Below are 21999 nucleotides of genomic sequence, written 5' to 3' on the forward strand. Positions count from 1 at the left end.
GAAAAGGAGAATCGTGAAGTGGCTTGAAAGTCCTTGTAGAGTACGGAAGGGAGTTGTTAAAAGAAGCGCGTGACATCAACAGTCGACTGCTAGAAGGGGCAGAGCCGGAAGAATTTGACCGGGAACACGAGGCACATACTAGGTATGTTCAGCAAGTTAAACCAGTGGAGTTAGAGCTCCAACGGTATCTCGCCTCGCACGCGCATTTACCACCGTCAAGCAGAGGTAATCACCCACCTCCGGAACCAGCAAGGTATTTCCCGCAACAGAGCAGTCAGCAGCCACACGGACAATCGCACCAAGATGAACACCATCAAATTCGGACCTTTCTACACGGTAGTCAACACCCGTTAGCAGGAACACAAGTGGCTACGCACACACAGCGCCAAACTGAAGCCCAACAGAGAGCCAACGCAGCCCAGTTGGATCTACAGGAAGCAGAACGAGCATTACAATCTCTCCACGTAGAGGAGGACGGAGATTATAGTTCATTTGCTGAATTCGGCAACAACGATGCAGTTAATAGATGGTGCCAAGACAACAGACAGTGGGGAGCAGCCAGAGAAACTTACCCACAACATCCAGAGGCCCCAGATGACTGGATCGACATGGAGCGCCTTGGTCTTTTACGCCCACCTATCCGTATGGAATCCGGATCGAATTCAGCAGTGCGAGCAGAGTTACCTGATTTGGGGGGAAAAGCTTTGGAGTGGTTTGCGTGGATAGATTTATTCCGCGCGCTAGTTCACGACACATCCAAAGCAGCTGGGGAGAAATTTGCCATATTGAAGAGGCATCTACGTGGTGACTGTCTAGACGTAGTCTATGGTCTGGGAGGCAGTGAAGCTGCCTACATTCAGGCTCTGGTTAGACTGTAAGAAAACTACGGTCGGCGTGATTTCATGCGAGCAGCCCATATTCAAGCGTTGGAAAAACTCAAAATCCACAAGAACAATCCTGCATCGTATAAGCGCTATGCAGAGAAAGTACGAACCCATCTCTTCGATCTCAGCAGGATAGGTTAGACCGCCGCCGCAGATGTAATCGAAAGAATCTGCTTCAAGCTACAGCTGAATGATCGCTTGGCTTGGAACGCCGGCAGAGGAAGTGGACTGGAAACACGAGGATTGAACCAATTTGGTACCTGGCTTTGCAACCGTGCCGCCGCGTATCAAAACGCATACAGCATTGCAGCAGATCAGCTGAAAGGAGCTACCGGGAGAACGAGAGACAAGCAGCACTCCCGTAGCAACAAGACAAGCACTGAGACGAGAGATAACGGCAGCTACACTTCTGGCAACAGCTACTGATTCAAGTGCGAAAGATCGCACAAACTGGAAGATTGTCAGCTGTTTAAGGACCTTACGACTAGGGAAAGACTATCGTTTTGTATCCGACGTCGTCTCTGTTTCAACTCTATTAAGTCTCGACATTCTACCATGGAATGCAGAGTGAAGAAAACTTGTTCTTTCTCCAATTGCAGACGTCTGCGCCATGCTTTGCTCCACGACCAGTCAGAAGATGCAGATCAATCAGCTCGGCCAGCCACTGCACGTACCGGCCAGTCAAGAATACAAAATGCAGCCGTCGGCATGATCCAACTTGATGTCCTGGATGCTGAGGGAAGAACTGTAAAAACTAACGTGTTTCTCGACGAAGGTAGCGACAGCACCCTTTTCAAAAAAGGATTCATTCGTCGGTTAAAGCTAAGTGGATATCCACAAACACTCTCCGTGGATGGCGCTGGATGAGTCGTAAAGAAGTACACTTCACGTCGTATTCAACTTAGAGCAAGACTGCCAGCAGGCGACTTAGTGACACTGCAAGGTTCGACCATGCCTACTGTCGCGAGTCCTGTGCCGCTTGTGGGTTGGAACACATTGAAGAAACGTTGGAGACATTTGGCAGACCTTCCTGTGAAAAGTAATGGCGGACGCGTGGATATTCTTCTCGGCATAGATCAAGCACACCTGACGACAGCTACTGAATCCCGTATTGGACGAGAAAACGAACCAACAGCGATCCGCACTCGTCTTGGATGGATCGTAAGAGAAGTAATCGGGACTACAATCAGAAATCTGACAGTCAGGATGCATGCAGTGTTCGCAAACATCGAAGAAGAAGGAGCGGCGTTGGCGAAGCAGATGAGGCGCTTTTGCGATACCGAAGATTTTGGGACGGAGTACAATATCGATTGCGTTTCCGAAACAGATAGACAAGCTATCAACATTCTAGAGAGCGGAACACGCAGATTAGCCGTCAGTTACGAGACACCCATCACTTGGAAGATTGGGGAGCCAGATTTACCAAATAACCGCCAGTTGGCTGAAAGAAGATTGGCAACCCTGTTGCACCGGTTCAAACAAGAACCCGATTACGGTCAGGAGTATACAAAGACCATGGAAAAGAACTTCAAAAAGGGCTATGCTATTGTGTTGGAAGATGCCAACTACGGCCCACCGGAGTATTATCTCGCTCACCATGGGGTGAGAAAATGTACAAAGCTACGCGTCGTGTTTGACGCTGCAGCACCGTTCAAGGGAAAATGCCTGAACGACAGTATTCTCAGCGGTCTGGCTTTACAAACCCCACTGCCATCAGTCATCCTCAAGTTTCGTGAAGGTGAGATTGCGTGGGCAGCTGACATAGAAGCTATGTTAAGCCGTATTCGGCTGAGACAAGAAGACGCACGGTACTTCCGGTTTCTCTGGAGAAGAAACGGAGAGGAAGAAGCACGCGTCTGTGAAATGAAGAGACTCCTTTTTGGTGCTACCTGTTCGCCGTTCATCGCGATAAGTACAACCAGAAGAATTGCTTCCGATTTCAGTGATGATCCAAGAGTAATCGAAGCAATAAACAAAAGGATGTACGTTGACGACTACCTTAGCTCCGCCAAGTCAAAGGAGGAGGGTATTGAAGAAGCTGTAGGTGTTAAAGAAACTTTAGCAAAGGGAGACATGCACCTTCAAGGTTCGATTTCCAATTCCGGCGCCTTTCTGAAAACGGTTGCACCTACAAGTATGGGTGTTAGTTCAAATCTCTCTGAACTTCTATTAAGCAGTACCGACTCTGAGAAAGTACTTGGCGTCTTCTGGAACCCGAAATCGGACACGTTGAATTTCAGAGTAAGCGGGTTGGACGAATTAGTCTACACTCGCGCCGGCATTGCAAGTAAAGTGGCAAGTCTGTTTCATCCACAAGGGATGGCCGCGCCTCTTATTGTTAAAGCCAAGATCAAGATTAGAGAGCTTGGAACAAAAGGGCTCCAGTGAAACGATAACGTCAGCAATGAAGACCGCGATTGGTGGGACGAATGGTTCAGTACCTTGACGCAGCTCAACGACATCAACATTCCTCGCTGCCTATTCCCAGATGAAGATAATATGGTCCGATCGGAACTTCACGCATTTGGAGACGCATCGGAAGAAGCCTACGCTGCCGTGATTTACATTCGGAATCAGTACTCAGATGGACGAGTACTAGTACGGCACGTGAGGGCAATAACAAAACTAGCACCTAAGAAGACGATATCGGTGCCAAAGCTAGAACTAAATGCTGCTTTGCAAGCAGCCCGTTTGGCGCTTTCGGTGCAAGGTGCACTCACCCGAGTCTTACATCGTCGGTATTTGTGGACCGATAGCAGCACTGTAAGGAACTGGATTCAGGCGACCGCATCGAGTTATCAGATGTTTGTCAGTCATCGGGTTGGAGAAATTCAAACACTGACGCATTCGGAAGAATGGCGTTTTGTACCAGGCAAAAAAAAAATCCAGCTGATATCGCTACCAGCTCGACGATCGAAGAAGAAGCCCTTCCAAAGTATTGGTGGAATGGACCGATATTCCTACGAGAAGAAGAGGAGAACTGGCCAGCCGATTTACCCTGGATCGCTGTGGTAGAAGAAATACGGCCGGTGAGATCACATCAGATCACTGTCACTGCAGCAACATTCGATTGGGAAAATGTCAAGATCGGTGTAGAAGATATTCCAGCTTTGGTGAGACTGGGTAATGTGTTCTACGATCTCGTAAAAAGATGCCAATACGAAGCATACAGCGAAGAGATCCGTCGCCTCAAGAAAGGAAAATGGCTTCAACCCAGCTCAAGTTTACTCTCCCTAGCACCAAGTTTGGGGAAAGACGGTCTTTTAAGACTCGGTGGACGAGCCGGGCGACCTAAATTGCCCTACGAGGAGCTACATCCGCCATTGTTACCCGCGGAACATAGTTTTACAAAAGCCATCGATCGAGCGTTCCACGTTTTATTGAAGCACGTTGGAACAGACTACCAGATTAGTTACATCAGACAGCACTTCTGGATACCAAGAGGCAGAGAACTAGTCAAAAGGATTAGATACGAGTGTGAAACCTGCAAACGGGATCGTGCCAAACCCGGTGAGCAATTTAGAAGAAGAAAAATGAATTGGTTAACGACATCAAAAAGCGCCAGGTTCTGGGATTTGCCACCGATCGAATTCACGTCATTGAATTTCAAAAGCGTGGCCTACCACACTGTGACATGCTCATCTGGATCTACAAGCGCGACGCAACTGCAACGGCAAAAGACGTGGACGAAACCTTCTGTGCCGAAATACCGGACAAGACAACCCATCCAAGATTCTACAACATCGTCATGGCCCACATGATCCACGGGCCGTGTGGATCGACCAACAAACAGTCTTCTTGCATGGACGAAAACATCTGCACGAAACTATTTCCCAAGGAGGCCAAAACGATTGTCAACGACAATGGTTACCCAACGTATCGAAGGAGAGATACAGGCGTCGTGCATCGCTTGAAAAGAGGACACACGCATTTCGAAGTGGATAATAGATGGGTCGTTCCATACAACCCCTGGCTGTCCTTGAAGTTCGACTCGCACATCAACTTGGAATACTGCGCGTCAATCGTCAGCGTCAAGTACATATTCAAATATGTCTACAAGGGATATGACTGCATCAAAATTAACAAGAAAGTAGAAACTTTTCAATAGGAGGCAGGTGACGTTCCAACAGCTGTGTGGTATGAAATCACTAGCCATTTGGATGCGCGCTACTTCAGCGCACCAGAAGTCTGTTGGAGAATCTTCAAGTTCCCCTTATCAGACCGGTTTCATGCCATCCACTTGCCGTCCATTTGCCCCGAGAACAGTCAGTTTTTTTTCCTGCCTGGCGATGAACCGCAGGCCGCCATCAACGCTGCCACCAAAGACACCAACCTGACGGCATATTTCAAGCTGAATAGCGAAGACGACAACTGCAAGACAGTATTTCTACCGAGAAATCCCTCACCACTACGTGTTCATGAAGAAAACCAATTCGTGGAAACCTAGATGCAGAAGAGCTAGAATCCTCGGGCGCCTCTACACGGTGGGCGTCAAGCAAGTGGAGCGTCATTGCCTTCGATTACTGCTCATCAACGTCAAGGGAGCGACAAGTTTCGAGCATCTTCGAACGGTTGACGGATTACAACATGCCACTTTCAAATCAGCAGCCATTGCACTCAATCGGCTAGAAGACGATAGGGCGTGGTCAACGACCATGGAAGAGACAGCCGTTTTCCAAATGGCAGCTGAACTGAAGCCACTCTATGTCGACATTTGCCTTTACTGTAATCCTACAAACGCCGCGACTCTGTTTGATGCCAACCTCAATCATCTCATGGAAGACTTTATTAGGAGCGGACATGATGCCAATGTAGCAAAAAATATGACGCTGAAATGGATTCAGGACAAGCTACGTCTCAACAACAAAACGATGGAAGAATTTTTCTTTCCTGTTCCTGGCTTCCATCTCATCAACCAACTGATTGAAGCCCAAATGGAAAGAATTCCCAGACAACACTCCGCGTTTTATTTTGGGACAAAAAACGTCAGCACAAAACCATTAAAAACACCCGGAAAAAGACGGCTTATTCTCGATCGCATACTGGTCTTCCCCTTTCATAATACAACTCGTTTAAAACACGTCTTTAAATTGGTCAATTCTTTTTTTTTTGAACGTCGGGTATTTTTTACTGTGAGTGAAAATTTGGTAATCGAAATTCCCAAGATAAGCCATCATATAGATGGCTTTTTCCGGTCTTAATCTGGGATTTATTTTACCGAATGTTACGGTATTATAAGCACCTTTAATTGGGCTTTAATTTTTAAATTAGATAACGTCGCAATCGCATATTCATAAAAAAAACTATTTTTCTTTCTTTATGAAAATTTACAGCAAAAATAGACTTGGCAACTTAAGTTTTGTCGTAGTAGTCTCATCGTCGGTACATTTTGTCGGTGCTTCGTGAAAAATTTGATTTTTAAAATCTGATTTCATCGTTTAATATTTAAAAAATGGAAAGTGTTGGACCGAGACAGAAAAGAAGAAGAGTTGAAACTGCACTTAAAGATATTGAATTGTCTATAGAAGCAGAATCTTCTTTTACTGGAGTTCGAACGGAAGAATACAATCGATTGCCTGAAACTGCTGTAAGTGAAGAAATAGCCGACGAGCCAACAGATGGTGATACACAAGGAGATTTGATTACTAATCAACTAGTTACAGATGGTGCTGGTGCATTTCAGTTCCGAATGCATTTCTCTGAGACTTTAACAGTAATTGATTTTGATTACGAGAGCGATGCGGAACCGCTCGATAGTTCCTGTGACGAATGTGAAATTTTAAGTGATGACGACTTTGACGACGATTTTATTTTTCAAAATTTGCTTAACGACGATTTATAAAGTAATGATAGTGATTCTGTTGTTTGTGATCCGCTTCCACACACATTTACAACTAAACTTGCATCATGGGCTGTGGATTTTAAAATAAAACAAAATGCCGTTGACTCTTTCCTAAGTCATGTATTACCAGCGCTACCAGAATACGAAGAGCTGGATCTACCTAAAACATGCAGGACACTGCTTAATACTGTGAAAAAAACGGTCCTTAAATGTGTTGAACCAGGGCATTATTTTCATTTCGGTCTTTCTCTTGGCATAAGATTTATGCTCCAAAAATATGGTTTTCTTTTTAAAAATGTTTTGCCCGAAGTGTTCCGCTTCATTTTCAACAGCGATGGACTTCCAGTAGCAAAAGCATCGGGAAGTCAAGTGTGGCCAATTCAATGTAAATTCTTTGACGCTCCAATGTCCAACTGGCCTCCGTTCGTTATTGGGATTTTTCATGCAAGTAGTAAACCAAAAAACGCAAATGACTACCTTGAAGATTTTGTCAAGGAACTAGTGGAACTCCAACAAACCAGATTTTTTCATAATGGGAAAGTTATAAAATAGTGGTATTTGGCTTCAGTTGTGATGCCCCCGCAAATGCCCTTATCAAGTTTATTAAAATTCACACAGGATACGAAAGCTGTCCGAAATGTGAAGTTCACGGTAAATATGCGGGGCGCGTAGTATTTTTAGAGACATCGGCACCACTTAAAAGTCACGAAAATTTTATAAACAAAACTCAAGATGGGCACCATACCGGAACATCATTACTGGAACGTTTGGACATCGATATGGTTACCTCATTCGCTGTAGATTACATGCATTGTGTGTGTCTCGGGGTAATGAGGAAACTATTGTGGCTTTGGATTCGTGGCCCTCTTTCTACTAGAATAGGTCGCAAAAATATTGAGCGGATATCAGCTGCATTAGTGATGATCAAAAACTTTGTTCCTTATGATTTCGCAAGAAAACCACGAGTATTGGCTGAACTACCCCGCTGGAAAGGTACTGAGCTGCGCCAATTTCTGCTGTACACCGGGCCAGCAATTTTAAAAGAAATTTTTAAAGGAAAGCCCCTGGAAGATTTTTATGATAATTTTATGCTTCTGCATACAGCTATCAAAATTCTTTCTCAACCACATCTGTGCCAGGAACCTGTATACAAACGTTATGCAAAAGATTTGTTAGTTGCTTTTGTTGAAGAGGGCAAAATTATTTATGGCGAATGGTTCATCTCATATAATGTTCACTGCCTATTACATTTGCCAGATGATGTGATGAGATTTGGTCATTTGGAAAACTTCAGCTCATTCCCTTTTGAAAATAATATGAAGAAAATTAAATCAATGATCAGAAAACATGAACGTGTTCTAAGTCAGATCGTGAGACGAATTGCCGAAGAAGAACGTAATTTTATAGAATTCAACAAAATCGATACGGGAAAAACAGTTTTGAAAAAAAAAACACACAAATGGACCAGTTCTGAGCACAGGCGCCGGAAAACAATATAAAATTTTGCATTACATATCTATAACTTTAAAATGTGATGAAGCTAACAGCTATTTTATTTTAAAAGATGAAACGGTTGTTAAAATGTTAAACATTATCGAGCAAGAAAACGTTATCACAATAATTGGCAAAGAATTAAACAATCGTGGGAAAAAGGATCTCTTTTCAAAACCACTTCAATCTTCAAGACTCGGCATTTATACAGTGAAAATTTCGAGTTTATCTTCTCAAAAGTCATGGCCCATAACAGAAATCAAATGCAAAGCCTTTGGCATTCCCTATTCTTCAAAAAACGAATTGGCAATTTCCCCGCTTATGCTCTAAGAAGACTAATTCTGGAGATTTGGCAAGTGGCAACGCTGAAAGAGCAGAAGAGGTATGGAAACAAAAGATGGGAGATAACGTCATAAGAGCCACAACTAAAAATTGGAATAAGTGTTTCATTGTTACCGTAAGAAACTGTTATATCGTGGTGGTGCTACTCTTTCATCAAATTGAATTGTGTGCCTTTATTCCCTATCTTTTAAAATCTGTGTCCCGTCGAATTCCTAAAGTTATCTAATAAATGATGGGAACGAAGAGGCGTGGTTTGCCTTCAACTCTTGCTGCAACGCACGTACGTAAGTAATAAACTGATTGTTTTATTCTTGATTTTCACTAATTCATCTTCGTTGTAGTCTTTTGCCATAGTCAAATTTCATTTACATGCTAACACGAGTCAGTTTGATATTGCCCCTTTGGAGTGGATCAAGAAAACGGGGAATAAAACCACATGTTATTGGCCAAATGATAATGCAGCAGAGAATGCTACTGCATTGGTAAATTTGATAACAAAGAAAGCTGTTGTTGATAAAGAAAATTGGACGATCTTCAATGTAACAATAATTGCTAAGTTTGGTAAGTTTATTTCTTTTCAAGAACTTTTTTTTAATTTATCCATATTTTTCAGATTTATTTCTTTACGTAAACTTTTTGAGGAATTTATCCTTATTTTTCAAGTTTCTTTCTTTACGTAAACTTTTTGAGAAATGTATCCATATTTTGCAAGATTGTTACTTTACGAATAACTTTTTGAGAAAGTTATTCTTTTTTCAAGTTTCTTTCTTTACGAATAACTTTTTGAGAAAGTTATCCTTTTTCAAGTGTCTTTCTTTACGACTAACTTTTTTAGAAATTTATCCTTATTTTTCATTTATTTTCAGACACTTACAAAGGAGCACAAGACCAATTGAAGAATGCAATTAATGGTGAACAGGTGGTTAGCACTGATCTTGAAAAAAGAGGAAGAGGTGGGCGCACTGAAGCAAAGAAACGTAGGGCAGCTGTTGTTGATGCTGTGTCTCCCCCTCCCCTCATTGTAAAGCCGTCGGATTCCAGGGGTGCTGCGAGTACTGTGGTTTGCACTGTGGCAAATTATGGAACATCAGATCATAGTGATGCACCCAGTCGTCATTCATCAGTGAATTCGTCAACAGAACGCGTCGAAATACTTGGTGATGGCTCTAGCTCGTCTTCAGCACCATCTTCTGATGAAGATTTATTGATCTCAAAAGTAGCTGGGGAAGTCTGACATGCAAAGAATAGAACTCGAGTGAGTGTTCTCGAAGTTGTGGAGCCAGAGAATGAAAGTTCATCGAAGACAGCTACAAAAGAAACTGCTGCTACTAAAAAAACAAACAGTTCTTCTGCCAGCAATCTCCCAAAAATTCCAAAAGTTCCAGCAGCACTTGGAATAAATCAAATGATTGCCCCCCGTCAAACATTTATTGCAAGGAAGTCTCTACCACCTGGTGAGAATACTTCTTTCATGTAATTACAGTATGCACATTAATATTTTATAATTTTTTGTTTACAGTTCATCAACAATCAGCTATAGCTGATATTCAAGAAGCTGGGCCGAGCCATCAGCAGCATTCTGCTGGGGTTTTCTAAAATTCAGTCACCGAAAATCGAAGGCCAGAAGAAACAAATGGGCATTCCGATGCAATGCAACTATATCGTCATAGGACGACAACTTTTCATCGGACTTCATCAGCATCTACAGAGATTGCGTCAATTACTCATGGTAAGAGAATACCATATCCTCATTTTAAATGCATCAAGTATTCATTTTAATTGCAATTGCTTTCTCCGCAGATGAACGAATACAGCTTGATCAACTGATGCAGACAATGTTGAGGATCCTGCGTGGACAGGAACAAATAAAGGCAACTCAGGTTGATATAAAAAACACACTACCAGTTGTGATGCACAACACAATTCCAGCCGAACCGAAATTGGGAGGAATCAAAGAAGAAATGTGTCTTCCTGTCAAGTCACTTGCGTTATTTGACCTCATGGGGACGGACACCGAGGGACGGAACACCGAGCTGTCGGCAAAGTTTTGCACAAGTTGGTGAAGTATTCAGTAGCTTCACAATTTTGTTTCAAGGGTCAAAACGATGAAAAACGGTGTTTTGAGAACACTGAAGTCAAACAGCTGGTTGTTGGTAAGTGTTTTAGTTAACATTTGGACGGAATTCATTTCATCTTTTCTTATTTGAGTTTATAGAAAGCCTACAAGCTACACCTGGTTTGCGTCTTAGCGAACACCAGATTAACAGCAAAATTGCAAGATGGTTGAAAGCTGCGCCGTCTAAAATTGGAAAAGACAATGGCGATGAAGAAGAGAATTTGTCGGGGGATGAATAATTATTGAAATATTGCGATGTTATATGCAAACCTCAAGGTTGCTGTTTAGCAACACCTAGAGTGATTTTACTGTTTAGCCCTATTCCTTCATGCTTAGCTGTACACCCGAGTCCATTAATATGTGCCCCCTCGGAATGGCGGGAAAACTTTAGCACCGCTGTAAATTTCGAAGACGGATAGTATTTTGCAGCAGCATGAATAATAGCTGTTTTCCGGTATTCTTGGTCCCCGAAAATTAGGTAAAAATATGGTTTTCGAAGCAACCAGATGTTGGGGAAGGGGATAGAAAAACAAAAACAAAAAAACGAAAACTGATGAAAAACAAAAGAATTTTATTTCAATATAATAGAAAAAGTATAGCTTGTCATAAGGCTTCTGTTTTTTTCTTATTTGTTAATATCTTGTCCATCCACCTTCAGCATCAATAACCTTCTGAAGACGTTCTGGCATACTTTCAATTAAATGTTGAAGAATGTTCTCGTTATCAGCAAGTTTTTCCCATTCATTGCGCACTAATTCAAATAACAAATTAGCGTTGTTGGCATCACGCGCGTGATACGGCAACCCGTCTCCGGTTCTAGATTTCGTTAATTTGCAGACGAGATAACCCCAAATATTTTCAATCGGGTTCATATCTGCACCTTTCGTCGGCCAATCTAGGGCAATGAGCTGTGGATGCAAAGCTAGCCATTCTCTAGTATGCCGTGCATAGTGAATTGCCGAACTAAATGCAAAAATATTAGTATAGTAAAATGACATAAAGTAGTAGCGTATTACTTATCTTGGACGAAAACAACGGGGTCTACACCTGGAAACTCCGCCAGCACGTAGGGTAATAAAGTTTGTTCTAATACGCTTGTCACGTATTGAGCCGAAGTTAAATTGTTGGTAACGCGATAAAGTGGCGTTATTCCACCCAACCACATCCCACCCCAAACGCTTACCGTTGTTCTGCCGCTTCTTTTAATCGAATAAATATTTTTCCGATCGAATCTTTCGTTGGCTGATCGGCGAACCCTGAGTTGTCCGTGCGCGGCCGATGACCATGATTTTTCATCCGTGAAAACTACCCATCGCCAAAATTCTAATAGGTAATGAACGTATCGCCTTGCGAAATGTAAGCGTGCTGCTCGATGTTCTTCGGTTAGAATGTCCTTAACTGCAGCAATACGTGAATTCATCCCACAGTTGTTCAGCCGCCTCGTAATGGAATTCTTTGATAAATGATCAAGTCTGACATGTGCCGCAATATCCCGAGAATTGCTGAAATTGTTAAGAACCGCTGCGGATAAAAAAAATCGTCAAAACTGATAAAATATAAGTTTAAATAACAAATTTCAAACCTGAACAAGCTAATAAAAAATCTTCGTTTTCCGTCGTATGTCTAGGCTGACCATTAACATTAAAGTTAGGTTCTAAATTTTTTCTTTCTTCGTAACGATCAATCCAGCGGACAACCGATACCTTATGGATATTTAAATGTTTAGCGATTCTTTTCGCACTTCCAAAATTATTCCTGTATAGTCTTATTATTTCTTTTCGAATTGCTGGGGATAATCTATAACTGTCACGATGTAATTCGGGTAAAGGCCCGATAAATCGTCCAACGTGTTCTAATACCCTTGCCATTTCTAATACTGAACAAAATTTTTTTTTAACTAAACGACAGTTACTCCTTTTCATTTTTTTTTCGTTTTTTTGTTTTTCTATCCCCTTCCCCAACCTCTGGTTGCTTCGAAAACCATATTTTTACCTAATTTTCGGGGACCAAGAATACCGGAACACAGCTATTATTCATGCCGCTGCAAAATACTACCCGTCTTCGAAATTTACAGCGGTGCTAAAGTTTTCCCGCCATTCCGAGGGGGCACATATTAATGGACTCGGGTGTACTGCTGTTCGATAAGTGTGTGAGCACGTTGAAATACAAAACTCAGTTGTTACAAAGTGAAGTATTATAGTATTCAATTTAATATTGCAACAGGTTATGGGCCCATTGCCATTTGAGTGCTGTCAATTAACCTACAGAGCTACTAAGAAATATTATAAACAGAAAAATGGAAACTGGAGTGTTTTCTTCAAAAGATGTGTCTCATGTTTCAAAATTTAACGGTACAAATTTTTCATTTTGGAAAATTCAAATAACCCTCATTCTAGAGCACCATGAGCTGTGTGATATTGTGCTTGGTAAGTCAACAAAACCAGCACCTTTGCCTGCTGGCGGTGATGCAGCCCTGATTGCTGCACGAGACCAAGAAATCATGTTGTGGAACAAGAAGGACAATTCAGCTCGTTGCTTCATTGTCTCCACTATTGAAGAACAGGCACAAAGATCACTGATTAATTGCAAAACTGCTCATGAAATGTGGACCAGATTGAAATCTCAACACGAGCAAAACTCTGAAGAAAATAAGCACTACTTGTTACAGAAGTTCTATGCATATGAGTATGAAGAAGGTGGTAACGTTACAAGTCATATAACTGCAATTGAAACAATGGCAACAGATTTAAGCGATCTTGGAATCTCATTGCCACCAGAACAGGTCATTGGAAAGATTATCATGACTTTGCCACCAAGTTATAGGCACTTTCATTCTGCATGGAACAATGTTGAAAGCAACAAGAAAACAGTTGCATTGTTAACATCAAGACTTCAAGCAGAAGAAACTCTTCATCAGTTTCAAGGACACGGAACTGCTGACAAAAGTGATTCAGCTCTTTTCTCGCGAAACCAGAAGGAAAAATCAAGTTTTAAAGGCAACAAATCTTACAACAAGCCTGGAAATGGAGATCAAAGAAAGCCATGTGGCTTCTGCAAAAAGAATGGTCACAAGTCAGGCCATCGTGAAGAAGATTGTTGGAGAAAAGCTTCATATATCCAAGGAAGACGAGATGCTGGCGATACAGCCTACGCTGCAACCCATTCTGGCCATACTAAACAAACAAATCCATCTAATACTCCGAGCAGTGATGATGACTATGCATTTGTCTCGAACATCCCTGAAATGGACAAGCATGAATGGTATGCGGATTCCGGATCAACATCTCATATGACGAACAAACGGTATTTCTTTGAAACATTCCAATCTATCAAACCTGGTAACAGGACAATTCGAGGTATTGGCAAAGACAATGTCTTACTTTCTGCTCATGGTATTGGGAGCATCCGCATTAAGAGAAAAATAGGTGGAAAATGGTCATTAGGAACTATTCATAATGTTTTATATGTTCCTAATCTTGGTGCTAATTTGTTTTCCATTGGAGTTGCAACCCAACGTGGAGTCACTGCTACCTTTCAAGACGATCGAGTAACCTTGTCAAAGAATGGTAAAAATGTTGCATCAGGCACTCGTTCAGGAGAAAAATTATATCGAATGGACTTTGTTGTATCAGAACCAACCAAGGAGACAAAGGATTTTGCTGCTGTTGCACGAGATGGAAACATTCAACTGTGGCATGAAAGACTTGGCCACGTCAACTTTCCAACCATCAAGAAGATGCAATCATTGTCGCTGGTTGAAGGAATGAAATTAACTTTCGGCTGTCAAGATACATCAATTTGTGAAGGGTGCATTATGGGCAAACATCATCGCCAACCATTCCCAAAGGAAGGTCGCACCCGTGCTACAAGAATTGGAGAGATAATTCATAGTGACGTCTGTGGTCCAATCACACCAAGTTCAATAGGAGGTTCAAAATATTTTGTTATCTTTAAGGATGATTTTTCTTGCTATTGTTTCATTGAATTCATGAAGACTAAATCGGAAGTGACAAATCATTTCAAGAATTTTGCAGCCCGAATGAAGACTCTTACTGGCTATCCTGTCGTGACATTTCGCTCCGATAATGGTGGAGAATATATGAGTCAGGAACTTGATACCTGGCTTAAAGAAAATGGAATTCGGCATGAGACCAGTATTGCAAGAACACCGGAACAAAACGGAGTCTCGGAGAGAGAGAATCGGACAGTAGTTAAATCTGCTAGAAGCATGTTGCTCACATCTAATCTGCCACGAGAAATGTGGGCTGAAGCAGTCAATTGCGCCAATCATGTTCTCAACCGTGTCCCATCTAAAGCTACTCCTAACAAGACACCTTACATTGGTTCAACAGCAAACCAGATCTCTCCCCTCTTAGAGTTTTTGGATGTGATGCATATTTACATGTGCCTAAAGAAGAACGTTCCAAGTTTGAATCCAAGAGTCTCAAGTGTTGTTTTGTTGGTTATGCAGACACGCAAAAGGGCTTGCGCTTGTGGGATCCAGTTCATCGTAAGGTTAAGATCGAACGAGATGTACGATTTGACGAACAATTGAGTTCAAAACAAAGAAGCAGTACTGAGAGTTTTAGTGATCCAGTCACCCCAGTTGAGTTTGAAGTGGGCGGGGATTTGCAAGTGTCCACTGGACGTGCCGCCGAGTTCAACTCTCTGCCTGGGGAGACTCTTGATAATGCTGAAACAACAGAAGATGCCAATGAACACGAAGAACCTTTTCATGGCTTTGAAAGTACTGATACACCAGACAACGGAACTAGAACACGTCAATCTACACGGATCATCAAAAGACCACAAAGACTGATAGAAGATACAAATTTTCTAAGCTTTGATCAGCATGTACCACAAGTTCTTGATGAACCACAGACATACGAAGAAGCAATGAACGGCCCTCAAGCAAATCAATGAAAAATTGCAATGCAGGAAGAACTCAATTCACTAAAAATCAACAACACTTGGAGCATGGCCAGCCTACCATCAGAGAGGAAGCCAATCAAGAACAAATGGGTGTACAAAGTAAAGTACTCTACAGATGGACAAATTGAACGTTTCAAGGCAACCTTGGTTGCCAAAGGTTTCTCCCAGAAAGAGGGCATTTACTACAATGAGACCTATGCTCCTGTGGTTCGCCATGAGTCACTTCGGATGGTAATCTCTATTGCAGCGGCCAAAAATCTTGAGATCCCTCAACTTGATGTCAAGACGGCTTTTCTTCACGGAGACCTCAAGGAAGAACTGTACATGGAGCAACCCGAGGGTTTCGAAGACACAAGTAGGCCAAGTGATGTCTGTCGTTTGCTAAAAAGTATTTATGGTCTAAAGCAAGCCTCTCGTTCATGGAACGAAAAATTTGACCAATTTCTTAAAACCTTTGGATTTATCAAGAGCTCAGCGGATCCTTGCGTCTATTTTCAACGCCAAGGTGAATCTGAAATGATCCTTGCACTCTGGGTTGATGATGGACTGCTCTGCGGTACACACCGAGCTCTACTGAATGAAGTGGTCAGTCAACTCAACAAAAACTTTGAAATCACATCAGGAGAAGTCGATTGCTTCGTTGGCATCTCCATCAAACAAAACAGGATTCAACACACAATCCAACTTAGTCAGCCTCATTACATCAAGAGAATCCTGAAACGGTTCAAAATGGAAGACTGTGACTCAAAGGTCGTACCGGCCGATCCCTACACAATCCTCTCATCGGAAGGCAATGATGGTGAAACGGTTTGCGCCGATCAACGGTTATATCAAGAAGCAGTGGGGAGTTTGATGTTTATTATGGTGTGCACTCGTCCTGATATAGCATTTGCTGTGGGGCAGGTTGCCCAATTTTGTCAGAATCCGAAGAAAGCCCATTGGAATGCAGTAAAAAGGATTATGGCTTATCTACGTGGAACCTATAACTATGGAATTGTCTACAGAGGTGACAGAGGTACGAATGAGTCGAATTGCCTGGCCATCTACTCCGATGCTGACTATGCTGGCAAAGTGGACACTAGGCGTTCCATATCTGGCTATCTCCTTGTGCTCAATGGAGGTCGTGTATCCTGGGCCAGTCGCAAACAACAGTGTGTCTCTCTTTCGACAACGGAGGCGGAATTTGTAGCCATGTGCGAGTCAACAAAGGAATTGATTTGGATGCGTGGACTACTTGCAAGTGTTGGATGTGAACAAACTGGTCCATCCACTCTCTACTGTGACAACCAGGGAGCTATCAAGTTAGTACACAATCCGGAATTTCATCGTCGGACGAAACACATTGATGTGAAGTATCATTTTATTCGCCAGCAGTTCCAAGAACGATCCTTAAATGTGGATTATGTCAACACAAAGTTTCAACTGGCAGATCTTCTCACTAAGCCCTTAGGAGGTCCTATTTTTCAGGAAATGCGGAGCAAGATTCAAGTTCTTCCATGTTCGGTTTCAGTGGGGATATTGAAATATTGCGATATTTTATGCAAACCTCAAGGTTGCTGTTTAGCAACACCTAGAGTGATTTTACTGTTTAGCCCTATTCCTTCATGCTTAGCTGTACTGTTGTTCGATAAGTGTGTGAGCACGTTGAAATACAAAACTCAGTTGTTACAAAGTGAAGTATTATAGTATTCAATTTAATATTGCAACAATAATAGGTCAATCAACCCAAATAATTGTGATACTCTGCTTTGTTGATAGTATGAATGTGGACCACCGTGATATTTCAGTTACATTTTTATTCTTGACATGCTTTTTTTATCTCTACTTGTTAACCTTAACCATCTCAACCAAGTCTGTTACAGCAGTATGTTCTTTAATTGCCAAATTGATCTAATAAACCAAGAAGATGAAAACTTTTAAGACATTTTTTTTTATTTTCAAAAAAAATTTTGTATTAAATATTTTTTTTCCTCTGTCATTTGCCCAGTTATGTCCCTCACATGAACCTAATAGTGCCCAAAGTAAAACGAGTATTATCCCAGTTAGGTCCTTCTATAAACCCAATCAACGCCCAAAAGAAAACGAACATAAGCCCTGTAATATCCTTTATATGAACCAGTTAAGCGCCCAAAAAAACCCGCATATTAGCCTTGAAATATCCCTGTCTGGGGACATGAAAACCATAACGGACCTCCTACTCGCCCCCTTCGAGACGTCTTTAATGCGGTATGCATAGTCCCCTCTCATGGACTAAAAGACGTCTTAAATACGGAACCGTGCTGTCTGGGAAACGACGACAACGTGAGGCAACAAAAGCGATTGATGGGTGAAAGGATGCTGGCTCAACTCAACGATGGTCAACGGGGGGCCTTTGATCAAATCATGGCTGCTGTCAACGATGTCACCAACACCGCACAAGACAGTATTTCCTAGACGGCCCTGGAGGAACGGGCAAAACTTTTGTCTACAACACTCTCATTGTTAACGACAGAAGTCGTTAGGTATAAATGTAATTTTATTTTTTGTTTTTATGTCTGTGTGTACGTGTGTGTGTGTGTGTGTGTGTGTTCGTGTCATTGCCGAGGGTCAGACAAGTCTGAACTTGTCTGACCTTGGCTAAACTAATACCCTTTGGTTTGTTACCCTCCCTTACACTTCCGCCACCCCATTTACACCTGAAGCTAATTGTTCGCGTTAGCGCCCTTCTTTTGTTTTCCCCTTTTTCTGCATTTCCACCGTAGTCGAAGACGGAGGGAGATGCGGCAACGAGGTCACTCTGGTTCGTTTTCGTCGTGTCTGCAGTCGCAACCAGTCGCTCCCTTTTTTGTATTTGTAACCTCGTTCGTGTTTAATACATTGCAGCGTGGCCCTTTTGGCCACTGAGTTAACCACATTTTCGTTTCGCTTATTTCGGTGGTTAACACTCATCAATGTACTCCAGGGCCAAGGAAAACAAGTCATCGCAGTGGCTTCGACGGGGATCGTGTCGACTTTGTTGCTGGATGGTGCGACTTACCATTCGCAGTTCAAGATCTACCCTCCAATTACAGAGACAAAACGATCAAAAATCGAAGAAGGCACCTATAATACGCAAATGATTAGGAACGCGAATCTCATCATCTCAGACGAAGCCCCAATGAAGACCAACCACGCTCTCAACACAATCAATCATCTGTTCCAAACGGTGATGAAAAATCGTGTCGATCCCTATGGCGGTAAAGTCCTCTTGCTCGGCGGCGATTTCATACAGTGCCTGCCCGTTGTCCGACATGGAAACAGAGTTCAAGTCGCTGAAGCCACCATCATCAATAACGCGATTTGGCCACATTTCCATGAACTTCGATTGGTGCAGAACATGCACACCACAGCTGGCAGTCAAGATTACGCAGATTGGCTCATCGAGCTCGGAAATGGAACCCTCCCTCAAATACCGAGGCTCAACAACCCAGATGTCATCGAAATTCCACAAGACTTTCTCAAAATTAAACGTTATTTGGTCGAACACGTCGTTGGAGACCCATCGGATCTCTTGCAAGATGGAGTGGTCGATTCAATTTCGAACCAGGCAATTTTATGCCCCAAGAATGAAGATTGTCTTCGGATGAACAACCAAATCATCACAGAGATGCCTGGCGCATTGAAAATTTATAGGAGCATCGACACCATGGATTCAGAGGATCCGGAGGATCCGGATCACGAAATTGCCAACTACCTAATTGGACAACAGTCTAAACCGTGTTTCCACAGAGAATTAGGAATACAATATGGACAATCACTGTTAAACATTTGTAACTTTTCCAAATAACGTGTTTTGGCCTCAATACTAAGTTCACTGGCATAATTAGACAGTGACATAGTTAAACACTAACAGTATAACGAACTAATATATAAAGAAAACACATCAGAACTTCAAAACAACCCCCTTTTCTATCACTGTTTTTTTTAAATTAATATTTCGCAGAACTACACAAGTCACTCGTAGCAGACGAAAAAATACATGAGTTGCTGCGTTTCACGATTTCAACAGATCTTAAAAAAGATGTCGAACAGCCCTATAAAGAAGTACTCATCTGAAAACACTTCATAGCAAAAGATAAAGAAATCACCAGCCCAGTGATAATGACTTTTTTTTAAATAATAAGAGGAACTAATTTCCGCCTCGGTCTACGGACCAAGCAAGGAGCACGGGCATGGCCTTGGGGGCAGTTTCCAAGTGCGCTCAACCGTGATTTGTTTTTCCTCCATTGTTTGATACGTGTATGAGAGGTACGTCTTGACAATGCGTGGATTAAGGGGCTTTAAGTGGATTAATAAGTTGTAAGTAGACTAAGATGCTTTACGTGGATTCAGAGGCTTAACATGAATTAAGAGGCTTAAAGTTGATTAAGGGGTAATAAGTATAAGGGTTATAAAAGTAAAAGTAGACTAACGTGCAACAGACAATAAAAGTAAAAGTAGACTAATGTGCAGCAGACAATAAAAGTATAAGTAGAACACGTGCAGGAGACAATAAAAGTATAAGTAGACTAACGTAAAAGCAGACACTGAATACTAGACTTCACCTATTACCGTCCTGGGACGGGCCGCCTTATACTAGTCTATACTCTATAAAACATCATGGAAAAAAAAGGAGCCTAATACCCGTGCTTTTGCTATGATTGGCTGGTGGGGTAGGCTAGGGTGAATCGTTGGGATGGGCTTTGGAAGACTAAAACATGAAAATTTGCAATTTTCAGTCGTTGCTTAGAACGGTGGCATGTGAGCCGTCGGGCAGATACTGTGAGGCAACTACATTTTTACTGCAGGGGAAAGGACGGGCAAGGGTAACGATAAGGTAGCAACTACAATAGGTAGTTTGGCGGGCAGTGAGTGGGTCGACAGGCAGAGACTGTGAGGGGGTAGACAGACAGAGGCAACGACTGGGTCGACGGGCAGAGACTGTGAGGGGGAGGGCAGGCAGTGACAAAGAAAGGGTTGATGGACTTCTACAGCGGGCATTTTGGTGGACAGAGATTGGGGCGACGGGCAGAGTGGGGGTCAACGGACAGAGACTGTGAGGGATAAGACGGCCAGAGACACAGACTCGATCGACAGGCAATTACAGCAAGCGTTTTGGCGGGCAGATTGAAGTTCGAAGGGCAGAGACTGTGACGGGGAAGACGGGAACCTACAGCGGGCATTTCAGAAGGCAAAGAATGGGAGGGTTTTGATTTTTAAAATGGCTAGAGATTCGAACAATATTTGCTGCAAATATGCAACAAATATTTTTTGCGACAAACATCGCACGGAAATGGTCCCATTTTTAATGTTTGAATACATAGAAATCCGATATCACATTGAAGCGAAACGGTTAAAAAATGAGGTTAGCCAGAAATTAAAAGAAGAGCAGCATAAGCTGCGCAAACTGTCTAAGATGGTTTATTAATGTATATTAATGTATATTAAGGTTTATAATACAAAGAGGAATTGATTCAGGTTTCCTTTATTTGTATAGCTTTTTTTTTTAAATTTTTAATACAGAAGAAAACAGCGCGAAAAACAGTCACAAGCGACTACTTTCCCCATTGTTTACAACGTTATGGAGAGAATGTTATGACTGATCCGGGTAGTCAGCGCCCCTAGCGAGTGCCCCAAAATTTGTCCGCGGAAATAGCAGACGAAACACCTAGTGAACGACAGTTCTGGGACACTAATGTTAGACCATGGTCGTATCAAGTAGCTGAGATTCTCAGCTTGGATCAGTAATTTCTACTGATCCAAGCGGAGAATTTGGAAAGACAGTAGCAGACGCCTCTATACAGAAAAGCAGACGAATAGTGCCAAATGCTGCATTATTTTTTTTTTGTATAGCGAGAGAGGTTGTCAATTGTCATAGATGCCTGTGGAGTAAATGGCTATGATTATAAATTAATAAGTAATTTTATAAATGCTATATTAATTTTAAAAATTAATAGCTTTTTTTATTTATAAGGAAGGTACTGTCACGGCAAACGTAAAATGTGTTACATTAATTTTTTTTCTCTATTACCTTTCGGTAGTAACCGAGTCTCAGGTAACTTTGGGCCTAGCCCTAAACTCTAGCCCTCGGTCCCGGTGCAAATTTGAGTTGACCTTGACCAGCTAACAACGGAACATACTGACGCAAAACAGAAAAATTTATATTTTTCATTTTTTTCACTATTGTGCCAGCACCTTCCGTTATTTAACTAGTCAAGGTCAACCCATGTTTGCACCAGGGCCGATCCCTAGTAAGCTCTACTCTACAAAGACTAAGAAAATGTGAGAAGAGGCTTCAAGAATTTGCTGAGACAATGTGATCCAAACCATCTAGTCGAAATTTTCACTGAGACCAGCTGAGACAAGCTGAGGTCTCAGCTTCTTGATACGACCCA

General features: G+C 42.2%; 3 protein-coding genes and 1 pseudogene across 3 annotated transcripts; 3 read left to right on the top strand and 1 right to left on the bottom strand.

The window, feature by feature from the left end:
• The first annotated feature begins 1835 nt into the window (after positions 1–1835).
• LOC123471498 lies at positions 1836–3272 on the top strand. The gene has a single exon (XM_045172914.1). The coding sequence runs from the start codon at positions 1836–1838 to the stop codon at positions 3270–3272; it is 1437 nt and encodes a 478-aa protein (XP_045028849.1).
• Positions 3273–8624: 5352 nt separating this feature from the next.
• LOC123466297 lies at positions 8625–10914 on the top strand (annotated as a pseudogene).
• A 376-nt stretch (positions 10915–11290) lies between these two features.
• Positions 11291–12543, bottom strand: LOC116931614. Its single transcript, XM_032939210.2, has 3 exons — positions 12258–12543; positions 11959–12196; positions 11291–11638 (listed from the first exon to the last, which is right to left on the bottom strand). The coding sequence occupies exons 1-3, from the start codon at positions 12541–12543 to the stop codon at positions 11308–11310; spliced, it is 855 nt and encodes a 284-aa protein (XP_032795101.2). The 3' UTR covers positions 11291–11307.
• Positions 12544–17989: 5446 nt separating this feature from the next.
• On the top strand, positions 17990–19412 carry LOC123471549 (ATP-dependent DNA helicase PIF1-like). Its single transcript, XM_045173120.1, has 3 exons — positions 17990–18029; positions 18099–18108; positions 18470–19412. Exons 1-3 carry the CDS (start codon positions 17990–17992, stop codon positions 19410–19412), a joined length of 993 nt encoding a protein of 330 aa, XP_045029055.1.
• Positions 19413–21999: the final 2587 nt, after the last annotated feature.

The sequence above is a fragment of the Daphnia magna genome, linkage group LG1 (genome assembly GCF_020631705.1).
Source record: "Daphnia magna isolate NIES linkage group LG1, ASM2063170v1.1, whole genome shotgun sequence".
Classification (NCBI taxonomy): Eukaryota; Metazoa; Arthropoda; class Branchiopoda; order Diplostraca; family Daphniidae; genus Daphnia; species Daphnia magna.

Coding starts and splice junctions, on each gene's coding strand:
- LOC123471549 (XM_045173120.1), top strand. CDS start 17,990: ATGGCTGCTGTCAACGATGTCACCAACACCGCACAAGACA.
- LOC116931614 (XM_032939210.2), bottom strand. CDS start 12,543: ATGGCAAGGGTATTAGAACACGTTGGACGATTTATCGGGCCTTTACCC. Junction 12,197..12,257: donor TTTTTTATTAGCTTGTTCAG/GTTTGAAATTTG, acceptor TTTTATCCGCAG/CGGTTCTTAACAATTTCAGC. Junction 11,639..11,958: donor TTCACGGATGAAAAATCATG/GTCATCGGCCGC, acceptor TTTTGCATTTAG/TTCGGCAATTCACTATGCAC.
- LOC123471498 (XM_045172914.1), top strand. CDS start 1,836: ATGCCTACTGTCGCGAGTCCTGTGCCGCTTGTGGGTTGGAACACATTG.